Source organism: Helianthus annuus, chromosome 14 (genome assembly GCF_002127325.2).
Source record: "Helianthus annuus cultivar XRQ/B chromosome 14, HanXRQr2.0-SUNRISE, whole genome shotgun sequence".
Taxonomy (NCBI): Eukaryota; Viridiplantae; Streptophyta; class Magnoliopsida; order Asterales; family Asteraceae; genus Helianthus; species Helianthus annuus.
Genome location: NC_035446.2, coordinates 70,455,124 through 70,470,740, shown reverse-complemented (window position 1 = coordinate 70,470,740; position 15,617 = coordinate 70,455,124). Strand labels below are relative to the sequence as shown.

The window sequence follows — 15,617 nt, the reverse complement described above, 5'->3', positions numbered from 1 at the left end:
TATGGAAGAAGGAAAGTTCTTAGGCTTCATCGTCACAAAAGATGGTTTTAAGGTGAATCCTGAAAAAAGTCCAAGCCATAGAAAGGATGCCTTCGCCGTCAAACATTAAAGATATGCAAAAATTAGCAGGACGACTAGCCGCGCTCAATCGTTTCCTAGCTAATCATGCTGCAAAGTTTTTTCCGTTCATCAAAACCTTGCGCAATTGTATGAAGAAAAGCCAGTTTCAGTGGACTCCGGAAGTAGAGAACGCGTTCCGCGAGAGGAAAGATTGCCTCATCAAACTGCCAACACTAACCGCACCAAACAAAGGAGAACCTTTGGTACTCTACCTATCAGCTTCCGATAGGGCAGTCGGAGCAGTCTTACTTGTCGATCGTCAAGGTACCCAGACACAGTCTACTATGTGTCACGAACCTTGACCGACCCAGAAACCCGGTATGCCATCATGGAAAAGCTAGTCCTTGCACTGATTCATGCTTCAAGGCGGCTGCGCAGATACTTTGCCAATCACGTCATCCATGTGCTAACAAACTACAACATAGGCAACATCCTTGCAAGGCCAGAAATATCAGGAAGGCTAGCCAAATGGGCAATAGAACTGGGAGGTCACAGTGTGGTTTTCAGACCACGACCATCAATCAAAGGCCAAGTCTTGGCAGATTTTATGACAGAAGTTCCAGATGACAAAGATAGAGAATGTAAAGCAATGGAAAAAGCTGAGAAAAAGCAAACAGAAGAGCCATGGTTGTTATACACCGACGGCGCGTCTAACGAAGACGGAGCAGGCGCAGGGCTAAGGCTGGTAAGCCCCGACAAACATGAATTCACGTACACCATACGCCTAGATTTTAAAAGCACAAACAACGAAGCCGAGTATGAAGCTTTCCTGGCAGGCTTACGATTGGCGATCAAAATGGGGGTCCGACACATCGAAGCGCATGTGGACTCCATGCTAGTAGCGGGGCAAATCAACGGTCAATACGAAGCCAAGGGAGATGTAATGGCACTCTACCTCAGCCAAGCAAAAACGTTGTTACAAACCTTCTATTCCTACAAGGTGCATCACATAAACAGAAGCGAGAACAAGCCAGCAGACGCGCTGAGCAAACTCGCGTCAACAAGTTTTCAACACCTAACAAAGGATGTGCGCATAGAGGTTTTGAGCAACCCATCCGTTCCACTCAGAGAAGTAAGCGTCATCCAAACAGGGACAACCTCTTGGATGACCCCAATAATCATGTACCTTCAGTCTGGGATCCTCCCGGAAAACAAGGCGGAGGCAAGAAAAATCCAATACAAGGCCGAGCACTATCAAATGGCCGATGGAATCTTATACAGGAAGTCATACCTAGGCCCGTTACTAAGATGCGTAGACGACGAAGATGCAAACTATTTAATCCGTGAAGTTCATGAAGGAATTTGTGGTATTCATGTCGGGCCTCGAATGGTGGTGGCAAAAGTGATGAACGCCGGGTACTACTGGCCCGGGATGCATCTAGATGCTGTGAAGGAGTTGAGGAAGTGAAGTGGATGCCAGAGACATGCGCCCAAGACCATGCACCCCAAAAATGAACTAGTACCAGTCACAACCGCATGGCCCTTTCAACAATGGGTCATAGACATGGTAGGTCCTTTACCGGAAGCACCAGGGGCGGTCAAATTCATAATAGTCGCAGTTGACTATTTCACCAAGTGGGTAGAGGCGAAAGCACTTGCATCAACTACGTCAACAGTCGTCAAGAGATTCATATGGGAACAAATCATATGCCGTTTCGGCCTACCCCTCAGAATCATCACCGACAATGGAACGAACTTTGCTGCAGATGACCTCGAACGATGGTTCAAAGAGCTACACATCGAACACACCTTCTCTTCAGTTGCGCACCCGCAAGGGAACGGTCAAGTAGAGGCAGTCAACAAAAGCATTGTCGATGGTATCAAGGCAAGGCTCGGTGAGAAAAGAAGAGGATGGGTAGACGAGCTACCCAGCGTATTGTGGGCCCATAGGACAATGCCAAAGACAAGCAACGGTGAAACACCATTCAGCTTAGTCTATGGGTCTGAAGCAGTCATCCCAGCAGAAATCGGGCTGCCATCTCCAAGAATGCTCTCCATGAACATAATCAACAATGAAGAAGAAAGGAGGATTGATCTAGACCTCCTAGAAGAACGGAGAGAGATGGCAGCAATCAACGAGGCCAAGTACAAAACGAAGCTGGAAAAATATTACAACTCCAGAGTCCGAGTCTGCACTTTCAATCCGGGAGACTACGTCCTAAGAGACAATGAAGCTTCCAACGCAGAAAAACCCGGAAAATTGGCTCCCAAATGGGAAGGCCCATACGTCATCGATGTAGTACTCGGCAAGGGAGCTTACAAATTACGCACCATCAACAACAAAGAGGTTCCACGAACCTGGAACGCTCAGCAACTTCGAAAGTGCTACATGTAAAACAAATATGTAATCGCAAAGGCCGAATCGCCAACACATTTACTATAATACAAGAAGTGTTTGGCTACTTTTATTTCATGCAAACTTCTTGTCACAACTGCATTTATTACTTTGGGCGTACACGAAAACATCAATGGCTCGACCATAGGAAACGTTGTAGACCTCCAAGGCTCGTCACAACCAAGTGCACAGCCGGGTCAGACACACAACCAAAGCCTACAAAACGCCAAAATAAAACTTCGTGCCCACATAAACACGAAAATATCGATAGCAGGGTAACTAAACATTGTAATGCTCCCAAGGCTGAACACAGCTGAGCTCACACAATAACCTGCAACTCGATCACTTCGTAAGTCACAAATTAGCGCGCACATCAAAACCGACAGAATAAAACGTTGTAGTTAACACAACATCACCTGTCAGCGCCATCATTCATTCGTGACACCTAATCAAAGTAATTCCACATGCACATATTATGACGATAGCAAAATTCGCATAAACTAAAAGACAACGTTAAAATCTCCACCAACAAACGTGTTCGAATACCCGCACGCATAACAGGTAAACAAAAAATAAAATTGTCTAAACAAACAACCAACATTACAGGGCCGCTCAAGGCCATACGCGGCGCACAGGCCGGAATCCACCCATCAAGTATGACTGGTGCCAGCACCTCCTGCCGCACCACCGTCGTCTCCAAGAGCCTTCTTCAGTAAGGCAACCCCATCCGCTTTGCGAGCCAACTTCTCTGCAGCTCGAACAACAGCAAACTCAAGGGTTGAAAACTCCTTGCGCTTAGCAGCAAATGCACCGTCACAATCTTCCTTATGCAGCTCGAAATGATAATCTTTCTCTTTATTGATAACCGCCGCTTTGCCCTCAGCATACCCAAAGTTTCGACCACTATTGTAAGCAGCCCGACCCAACTCAAACATATACGTTGCAAGTTCAGGTGAGTTTAAAATACGATCGGCAAGCTGCGTAAAAAGGGCGATTAAATGAAAAAGAAGTCACAAAAATAAAATAAAAGGAAAGAGCACGGCAAACACAGAAAATTACCAAGGGTACACCACGAGAAAGTAACCACTTGCCATCAGCAGATGCCTCCTCAGCAAGAAATTCAGAAGCTTGACACTCAACCGTCTTCTCGTCAAGAAGGCGCTGAGTAGCCTCACACACTGACGCTTTCTGCTGTGCAAGGACCTCCAACTTATCGATCCGGTCAACATACTCCTTCTCTTTCTTCTCGGACGCCAGACGCGCCTTATTAGCCTCTTCTGCTAATTCCTTCTTCTCATTGGATAAGCGTATAACTGCATCACGTTGAGATTGCATCTCAACATTGGTGCGCTCACACGCAACTTCCCAATCTTTCTGTTTCTGAAGATTAAGTTGTTTTTGTTCCTCAAGTTTCTGCTCCGCATCAGCAATTCTCCACTGAAAACCCTTCTTCTCTGCATTAAACTTCTCCCTCTCTTCAGCAAACAACCTCTTTGCCTCCTCAAACTCGGCAGTCTCCTCCCCCATCAACCGCCATCCCGAAGAATTTCTTGAGAGGTGGAAAAGTAATTAACTCCGGCACGCACATGGTCGTCCAACAAGGCAAATCGATTACGGTTCTTCTGAAACATCCTCTCAGCAGGAGGAAGAGACATAGCAAAGAATTCATGACAATTGTTCACATCATTCATCCTAGAACCTTGAGTAAGGTTCCAACGAGGGGCGTGTGGTAAGTCATCACAAGCAGGATTCTGGGTCCCCCAAGAATCACCGGGGATATTTCCAAATTGCGGGCTACGACCCGCACCAGAAGTAGCCCCGTCACCACCAGAAGGGCGCTTGGTATAAATGGTCCGAGGCAGAGTAGCTTCACTAGACTCCACCTCCACCTCGATGCCCTTACCCTTATCATCAACACCCTCACCACCAGCACCTCCACCACCACCACCACCTTCACCCACGTTTTCAGCAACCCCTTCTCCTCCTTTCTCCTTTGCTTCAGGGTCATCACGGGGAGGGGTCAAGCCAACCGTCATAGACGGAGGGGAAGCAGGGGGCGTGATCTGGGAAATATCCACCATCCGAGGTTTCTTGCCAGTTTTGACCACTGTCACAAAACAACAATTAAAACCAACTCAAAGAAACACGAAAAAGGTATACACGCAAAAGCCAATTACCAGCAGGAGGAGCAGACACAGCATATATCTCCTCCAAAAGATTCCCACGACCCCCACTAAAGACACCCAGATCAACCTCAGATTCGGAAGGCGCGGGAGGAGCCTCCTTACGAAGTTTAGCTTTTTTGGAAGCAAGAAGAGCAGCGGACTGCTCATCGAGCTTGCGCTTATGATCCTCAAGGGCTTTCTTCCTCATGTGCTCAGTCAAGGTAGCACTGTCATCCGGATCCGACTCTCGAATTTTCTCACCAACCCCTAGACCAAGCAACGTGTCAGAGACAACCACATAATCTAGACAAGGAGGAGAAGAGGGTCGCTTACGAGAAGTACCAGCAGCCTTGCCCTCCGCCTTTCCCTCTTTTCTCCCAGACTTATCAGTTCTCGCCTTTTTCCTTGTCTCCAACTGAGCAGAAGGATCAACAGGCTCCTCTGCATCAGCATCATCATCAACAACCTCGTGCACGGGTTCTGCAGCATCACCCCGCTCGGTACCTGCACGCGCGCAACGAGAGGTTAGACCTTCAAGGGTTTGGTCAGAACTTCCACTTGAAAGAACAATGACTTCCTCTCGACCCGGGTCGACAGGGTCATTCCAAACATCTTCACCTAGAACCTCGTTGGCATATCTACTCAAGCTTTCATCAGTTGGGTGCAAGAAACGACCCCGGATTTCGTCTAACCCTGTCGGTTTCCCATCTTCTTGAATAGCTTCAACCATGGCACCCGCCGCCTTCGGGTCCAAAACATTAATCAAGCTATAGCCAACTGCAAAAGGACAGGAAGATAAGAGAACACATAAAAAACATAACAAACATAAGGAAGAATAATTCAGAAGTAGCTTATGAAAGTAACACACATTTGCCTTGATAGCTGTAAACAGGTTGGCCCAGAGGATTCTTTGGCACCCACAACAAACTCATCCCGGCACCAACAAAAGCCATCTCCTCCAACTGAGAAATGGCAGTCGCTTTGTGGGTTATCTTTTTGTACCAATCCTGTGCAGCATAATCTCCCATAACATCGACTTTCAGAATCCCTTGGCTCACCTGACGATAAGACATATCTATCGGAATCACTCCACGACGGATGTAGAAGAATTTCTACTTCCAGTCGTGCAGGCTCTTCAACGGAACAGAACACACCGGAGCAACACCGGTCCGTGCTTGAAACGAATAAAAACCGCTGGCATAGGTAACACTGTAAAACACATTGAACATCTCAAACGTAGGCTCAATGCGGTAAGCCCTACAAACATACTCAAAATGAGTAATGCGTGGAAGCCCAATCGCATTAATCTGTGAAATATGCAACCCATAATCCCTCAAGATAGAGGCAGTAAACTTCGTGATCGGTAGTCTAAAACTACCCTCTCGGAAAAAGTCAGCATACAAAGTAATATAACCTGGAGGAGCATCCAAGGTAGTGGAACCAATAGGAGGATACTGGGCTCCCCATTCGGGGCGAAAAGCCATCCCCTGAACAATATTGTTGAACTCCTCCTCCTTCCACCCAATAACCGCCTGATCAGGACCTGGAGGAGCCCTCCCCTTATATTTTCTTTTCCTTTGGGTGGGATTTGTACCAGACATGGTATAGATAAAGAGAGGTTGGAAGTAAGAACTCAAGCGAAATATTCAAACAAAAGAGAATGAACAGAGAAGATAGAAGAAAAACACACTTGAAATTTGAAAAAGTGGAGAGAAAAGAGTAACCGCCTCCTATTTATACCCATCGCATTTAATGCGATGGGTAGTGGACCGTCAGAATACAGGAAAAGCAAGCAATAAGGGAGTAACACGTCAGAGGAGAGAGAAGACGTCAACTCTTTTTTCGGGAAGCATGGGCAACAGGGCCGGCTGACATGACAGAAAGTAACTGGAAAAGCACCTGTTTGCCTCCGATAAGACAGGGATGTCAGATAGTCACATCAAACACTTCCCCAAGGACACCAAACTTCCATCAGAAGGAAACAACAAGGAGCCAAAACCCATGCGCCATGCGTCCATTTGGCTCACTTTTTAACAAAGTGCCAAGACGCATGCGCCATGCGTCCATTTGGCTCATTTTTTAACAAAGTGCCAAGACGCATGCGCCATGTGTCCATTTGGCTCATTTTTTGATAAAGTGACAAGACCCAGGCGCCATGCGTCCATTTGGCTCTTTTTTTTGACAAAGTGGCAAGACCCATGCGCCATGCGTCCAATTGGCTCATTTTTTGATAAAGTGACAAGACCCAGGCGCCATGCGTCCATTTGGCTCTTTTTTTTGACAAAGTGGCAAGACCCATGCGCCATGCGTCCAATTGGCTCATTTTTTAACAAAGTGCCAAGACCCATGCGCCATGCGTCCATTTGGCTCATTTTTTAACAAAGTGCCAAGACCCATGCGCCATGCGTCCATTTGGCTCATTTTTTATAAAGTATCAAGACCCATGCGCGACGCGTCGGTTTGGTTCAAATCTTTCTTTCAAATCACCAAACTCCACGCGCGGCAAAAAACCACTATCTCATAAGTCCAGAATCCCTCCTAGGCGATCAACTCAACTAGAAGGCACACTGGACTGGGGGGACTTGAAGTGGTATGGTCCCAATTCCCTGCCTACATGGCAGGGACCACACCACTTTTTGAGCATACTTGGCGACCACATCAGCAAAAGAACACAGAAGCTTCTAGAAGCTTCTGGAAGATCCGCAGGTGGCACCAAAGATGCTCTACCAGACATAAAGGACAACACATGTCACCACTCGCAGGACGCCACGTAGGCCTGCGACAAATCAAGGGGGCAGAACTGACGAACCAATACAAGGTTTCCATCATGGGCAAATGTAAGCGTGCCACGTGTACCACTACTCCAGCTACAACAGAGCAGACCAAGAGGATATTCCCCTTGGTCGGACAGCTGGCGCGCACCCACAGCTGGCACAGCTGCTCCTCCCTCCTTTACCCTCCGGCTATAAATAGGACCCTTCATCATTCAGGTTCAGGATCCTTTTTTACACTCTATACTCACTATATACACACACTATTTTATTCCTCTCAGAACAATACTTATTCTCACGCCGGAGACTGGTTAAGAGGGAAATCCTCTTTCTCCCCCTCTTAACGAGATTGACGGTGGTTACTGTTTTGTAGGTTTCAAGCCATTGTCACGAGTAAGGAAAGAGGTTGAACCCATAGACGAAATAACCCCATCGGTTAGCCTTGGTGTTAATCGGTGTTTCATCAATAACAAAAGTGCTTAACTATTGTTAACTCTATACAAATATACATATATTTACGTAACAGATTAAGTGATGAAATAAAATGGTAATATATGAATTAATGTTTGGAAGGGAAACCCACTGTACTGTCGGTTTCACATCGACCGCCGCAATAGAAGTCACTGGTGGCTGTAAGTTTCTGTTCAAACTGTTGTAGGCAGGTAAACTTTTCGTTCTCGGTTAATATTGACCGATGTGGAAATAATGACTTTGTTTGCTAAAACTGGGCTTTTCACAGTGTTTATCTTCAATCTTCATCTTGGCGGCTAGATCTGCAACAACGTAAATTAACTCCCCACAGTTTTCATTCTCTTGAACCATAGTTGTCGTCGAAGAAGAACAAAAAAACATCGCGATTCAGATTCAATTCTGGCATACCTGAAAAACCTCTTCTTCTAACCAAATTAGAAAACATAACAAATGAGGAAGGTGGGGAGGTTGTAAGGGACATGGTGCGTGTTGAGAAAGAGGGTTTTGTGATCCTTTCACCGGTGAGAAACTCTGACAGGAGGAAGGAGGTGAGGTAGGCGAGAGTGTGACACATTTGAGGAATGGACGAGGGGTTTTGATGGGCCTAAACAGTGGTTTGAAACTTTAGTACGCGAACGTGGTTTTGAAAAACCAGCTATTTGCTTAGATCAATTAAAATTACTTTCCCTTTTACCTATGAATCACAACCGGATACCATAGCATAATTAAATATGTAATGGTATTTAAAAGATAGGACCTTCACACAACAGTTTATAAAATTTTATATCTAACAAATATTATAGTGGGGTAAAATCGATTTCAATAAACATGTAAACTTGACATCCATTTGCTACTTTAGAATTTTATTAATAAGAAAATTATGAATTCTAGAAAGTTTCGGCCTCACGAGATTTTTGTTTTCCGCCAAGATGTATAGTTAGATTGAATGTACCTTTGTATAAAAATATGTAATGTTTTAATAAACTAGCGGATGTTATAAAATATTAAGGGCCTGTTTGGCTAAGCTTATTTAACTCAAAAAGCACTTTTTGTGAAAATGACTTATTTACTTATGACTTTTTGAGAAAAGTTTTTAAAAAAGTGTTTAGAAGCTTATTGGGTGGGAAAAGTAAATAAGTCAATAAGTTGTTTTGTTAAAAGTGTTTGGCTTAGCTTATTCATGTAAAATTACCAAAAAAGACATTTTAAAAAGTTGTTTTGTGGAGAAGAAACAAGCATGTATTAGGGTAGAGGGTATTTGGGTAATTTGTGGATGAAAAGTAATAAGCAGATTTTGAAAAGTCTCAATCTCATGACTTTTCAAAACTAACTTATTTGCTACTTATAAAAGTTATTTTACAAGTACTTATTACTTTACCCAAACAGATTTTTTACTTATTTGCTTTTAGAATAAACAAATAAGTTATAAGTAGCCCAAAATAAGTTTACCCAAAGAGGCACTAATTCAATGAACATTTGTAAACTAAATGAACATGGAATGATTTTTCGAAAAATCCTATAAATAAATATCATTTGCTGAAATATTTTCTTACCAATCCAGAGAATAATGATTTGTATTGACTAAAACAAATTTATTATTATTTTATAGTTTATTTTTTATATCAATGAACGAGCTAATATCTTAAATCATATAAATTGAATCAAACTAAAACATGTTAGAGAACCTGACACGACCTCTTTATCGATCTACGTAAAAAATATCTTGAAAAAGACCTAATACTTTGTGTTATAAGAAAAGAAAAACTTCATACTCCATGCTGGAAGATTAAATATATTATGATTTAATACTTAATCTATAGCTATTATAATCATTTACATAATATAGATCAAAATATATAATAACTGGGTTGAGTTATAATACAAAGAGTTTAAAAATAAGAAGGGTAAGAAGCCATTAGAGAGTGACAAGTGTCATAGAAGGAATTAAATGGAAAAGTTAATTTTGTCTACAAGAGGAAAGAGAATATGCACATGCAAGTCACATGTTATTCCCCCCCACCCCCCAATTTTTAAATGTCCGTAACTTTTTTATACATCATTTGTTTTTAAAAAAAATTATACCATAAAATCGAGCGTTTTTTTATCTTTAATATGAGTTCCATATTGTTATATTTTTCAAAAAAAAAAAAAATCAAAAACCCAGTTGCATATTACACAATGGACATGATGTAAAACACAATGTAAAGTAGATCAAAAACACAATCAATGATAACAGATAAAGACACAATGGATAATGTACTAAAACACAATGAGCATAACGTATAACACAATGGCGATAACATATAACAAAATAAGTATCAGACTAAATAAAAAAACAATTGATGACAAAAGATAAAAGACACAATTAATGACAGCAGATAAAAGATACAATGGAGAGCAGATGAAGACACAATAGAAAACAAACTAAAAACACAATACACAACAAACTAAAACACAATGAACAAAGATAATAAAAAAATTGAACAAATTATTAAAACACAATGAATAACATATTAAACACAATGACCTGAACTAATAACATAATTTATAGAAAACCCAAATATAACACCATCTTCATTGTGTTATATATTGTGTTATAGGTTCTGATAAAAACGCAATGGATAGAACCCATGGTTTTGATAATAACACAATGGACATGATGTAAAACACAATGTAAAGTAGATCAAAAACACAATCAATGATAATAGATAAAGACACAATGGACAACATACTAAAACACAATGACCATAACGTATAACACAATGGTGATAACATATAGCACAATAAGTATCAGACTAAATAAAAACACAATTGATGACAACAGATAAAAGACACAATTAATGACAGCAGATAAAAGACACAATGGAGAGCAGATGAAGACACAATGGAAAACAAACTAAAAACACAAGACACAACAAACTAAAACACAATGAACAAAGATAATAAAAAAAATTGAACAAATTATTAAAACACAATGGACAACATATTAAAACACAATGAATAACATATTAAACACAATGAACTGAACTAATAACACAATTTATAGAAAACCCAGATATAACACCATCTTCATTGTGTCATATATTGTGTTATAGGTTCTTATAAAAACGCAATGGATAGAACCCAAATTAACATTGTGTTATAGGTTTTGATAATAACACAATGTATAGAAACTCTACTGACCAAAACCCAGTTAAAAGACACAATGACCTGAACCTTTAACACAATGCAAAAAAAAACCCAGTAAAAATGAAATTTTTTATTTGATTTTTATATGATAATATGTTACTCATATTAAAGATAAAAAAACGCTCGTTATTATGGTGAATTTTGTTTTTAAAAAAAATGTCGTATGAAAAAGTTATGGACGTTTTAAATCGATGGGGGAATTGGCATGTGCCTTGCATGTGGAGAGAGAAAATCCATAAATATTTGATTCCCTTTATGCCCTTATATTATCTTATTTTCCCTACAACTAATCTCAACCCTCCAAATCTAAGATCAATGGACTAAAATCCTTCTTACCCTTCTTATTTATTTTATTCTTTGTATTTGATCCTAACCCTATAATAACCTATTATTTAATTAGTTGGTAATTGTTGATGGACCATATTACCCTTATTAACTAATTAGGGTTTCCTCCTGTGTGTTTGTATTAGGAGAATTATGTAGAGGTCATTAGGTTACACACTCAATCAGAAAACCTAATCATAACATCATCATCATCGACCTCCTCTCTCCCATAACCGATTCCCTTGTCGGTTTTTCTTAGTCACCATCATTAGTCAGCACCCTAAGGAGGAACCAGATCACACTGACAAATATATCGAACACGATGGGATCATCTCTGACTGGATTCTCCACTGCACTGTCTGCTGTAACAGGTATGTTTCAATGTTTTCCCTCATGTATAAACAGAACTGAACCAACATGTGGTATCAGAGCATATGTTGATTACTCGGTTCTGTTTTTGCATCCGAAAATCTGGATTAAATCTGGAAAACAGACTTGAAAAACCATAACAGAATCTGTTTTCTGTCATCCGAAATATCATTCCGGATGGATCACAGATGAGGTTTTCATATAACTGCATCTGAGATGCCATTCCGGATGAAATAGATGTCATTTCGGATCATCTCGGATCCATTACGGATCAGATATTCATCCATTATAACTGTTCCGAAATCAAAAGTTCTGATTTCGGATGAATGTTTGAATTTTCTGATTTAGGGTTCATCATGAGTTCTTGATTAAATTCGAAAAATTCCTTTAGTTTTGGAATGAATTCCGATTATTGGGTGTTTTTGTTCCTATTTGATCCATTTTATCTAATTAAATTTTCGAAAATATGTTTTTCTATTAATGGATATAATTTTCGAAATAAACAGATAAGTATAATTAATATTTAAACAGGAAACTCAATCCCATAATCCCTAAGATTTCGGATTTAAATCTTATCTTTATTAACTGCCTAAATTGAGGAAATGACAGCTTGAGGAACACATTTCGGATGACCATCACGGATCATTTCGGACTAACCATTTCGGACTAAGCGTCCATTACGGATAAACATCTGCCTGATCATTACGGAGCATCACGGATCATTTCGGACTAACCATTTCGGACTAAGCATCAACCATTTCGGATGATTACAAGATATATTTCATTCGGAATCATTCATCCGAAATGCATCCGAAATCACCCGAAATCATCCGACTTACGCGCCTTGAACACATCCGAAATCATTCAAAATCATTCTTTTCGGATAAATCCAAGACATAAATCATCCGAAATCATGAGTGTTCATAAAATGTCAAGACTTGTCTGAAATCCTATTACTTTATTAAGCAGTTAATATGAACTAAAATTTGGCTTTGTAATTACTTAGTTAATTAATCAGAATCATATAATGTTTTACAAAACCAAAATGGCTTAACTTGAATGAGCTTTTGATGTATCATTTCTTGCCAAAGCTGACTTGATACGTCTACTTATCATTTAAGTATTACGAAAGCTATGTTAAGTGTGCATCATAAACATGAATGTCTTTATATCTGGCCAAAGCTGATTTAATTCTTTCATAGATGGCATACTTAACAAGTGCATAACTAAAGTGATTGTCTCAATTTCTGGCCAAAGCTGATTTATTACAACTACTTTGCACATATGCTTAAATGATTACATTTCTGGCCAAAGCTGATTTGTCTTCGTTTAAGTAGAATTTTAACTAAGTCTATTATTTTGATGTTAGTAATAGACAATATCACAGCTTCATAATGTAAAATGGTCATTATTTATGTCTGCCTTAGTTTAACGTGCCCTTAGATCACATTTTCCTTAGTATCATAACTTGCTCATCTTATTTCCACTATCAACACCAAATCAGGGGATTCCACCTTTAACTGGTGATAACTTTGCTGCATGGAAGGATGCCCTCATGCTCACACTTGGATTGAGCATAACGTATAACACAATGGCGATAACATATAACACAATAAGTATCAGACTAAATAAAAAAACAATTGATGACAACAGATAAAAGACACAATTAATGACAGCAGATAAAAGACACAATGGAGAGCAGATGAAGACACAATAGAAAACAAACTAAAAACACAATACACAACAAACTAAAAAACAATGAACAAAGATAATAAAAAAAAATTGAACAAATTATTAAAACACAATGAATAACATATTAAACACAATGACCTAAACTAATAACATAATTTATAGAAAACCCAAATATAACACCATCTTCATTGTGTTATATATTGTGTTATAGGTTCTGATAAAAACGCAATGGATAGAACCCATGGTTTTGATAATAACACAATGGACATGATGTAAAACACAATGTAAAGTAGATCAAAAACACAATCAATGATAACAGATAAAGACACAATGGACAACATACTAAAACACAATGACCATAACGTATAACACAATGGTGATAACATATAGCACAATAAGTATCAGACTAAATAAAAACACAATTGATGACAACAGATAAAAGACACAATTAATGACAGCAGATAAAAGACACAATGGAGAGCAGATGAAGACACAATGGAAAATAAACTAAAAACACAAGACACAACAAACTAAAACACAATGAACAAAGATAATAAAAAAAATTGAACAAATTACTAAAACACAATGGACAACATATTAAAACACAATGAATAACATATTAAACACAATGACCTGAACTAATAACACAATTTATAGAAAACCCAGATATAACACCATCTTCATTGTGTCATATATTGTGTTATAGGTTCTTATAAAAACGCAATGGATAGAACCCAAATTAACATTGTGTTATAGGTTTTGATAATAACACAATGTATAGAAACTCTACTGACCAAAACCCAGTTAAAAGACACAATGACCTGAACCTTTAACACAATGCAAAAAAAAAAAACCAGTAAAAATGAAATTTTTTATTTGATTTTTATATGATAATATGGTACTCATATTAAAGATAAAAAAACGCTCGTTATTATGGTGAATTTTGTTTTTAAAAAAAATGTCGTATGAAAAAGTTATGGACGTTTTAAATCGATGGGGGAATTGGCATGTGCCTTGCATGTGGAGAGAGAAAATCCATAAATATTTGATTCCCTTTATGCCCTTATATTATCTTATTTTCCCTACAACTAATCTCAACCCTCCAAATCTAAGATCAATGGACTAAAATCTTTCTTACCCTTCTTATTTATTTTATCCTTTGTATTTGATCCTAACCCTATAATAACCTATTATTTAATTAGTTGGTAATTGTTAATGGACCATATTACCCTTATTAACTAATTAGGGTTTCCTCCTGTGTGTTTATATAAGGAGAATTATGTAGAGGTCATTAGGTTACACACTCAATCAGAAAACCTAATCATAACATCATCATCATCGACCTCCTCTCTCCCATAACCGATTCCCTTGTCGGTTTTTCTTAGTCACCATCATTAGTCAGCACCCTAAGGAGGAACCAGATCACACTGACAAATATATCGAACACGATGGGATCATCTCTGACTGGATTCTCCACTGCACTGTCTGCTGTAACAGGTATGTTTTAATGTTTTCCCTCATGTATAAACAGAACTGAACCAACATGTGGTATCAGAGCATATGTTGATTACTCGGTTCTGTTTTTGCATCCGAAAATCTGGATTAAATCTGGAAAACAGACTTGAAAAACCATAACAGAATCTGTTTTCTGTCATCCGAAATATCATTCCGGATGGATCACAGATGAGGTTTTCATATAACTGCATCTGAGATGCCATTCCGGATGAAATAGATGTCATTTCGGATCATCTCGGATCCATTACGGATCAGATATTCATCCATTATAACTGTTCCGAAATCAAAAGTTCTGATTTCGGATGAATGTTTGAATTTTCTGATTTAGGGTTCATCATGAGTTCTTGATTAAATTCGAAAAATTCCTTTAGTTTTGGAATGAATTCCGATTATTGGGTGTTTTTGTTCCTATTTGATCCATTTTATCTAATTAAATTTTCGAAAATATGTTTTTCTATTAATGGATATAATTTTCGAAATAAACAGATAAGTATAATTAATATTTAAACAGGAAACTCAATCCCATAATCCCTAAGATTTCGGATTTAAATCTTATCTTTATTAACTGCCTAAATTGAGGAAATGACAGCTTGAGGAACACATTTCGGATGACCATCACGGATCATTTCGGACTAACCATTTCGGACTAAGCGTCCATTACGGATA

General features: G+C 39.2%; 1 protein-coding gene across 1 annotated transcript; it reads left to right on the top strand.

Moving 5' to 3' along the window:
• The first annotated feature begins 448 nt into the window (after positions 1–448).
• On the top strand, positions 449–1,528 carry LOC110888405. Its single transcript, XM_022135932.1, has one exon. The coding sequence runs from the start codon at positions 449–451 to the stop codon at positions 1,526–1,528; it is 1,080 nt and encodes a 359-aa protein (XP_021991624.1).
• The last annotated feature ends 14,089 nt before the right edge of the window (positions 1,529–15,617 follow it).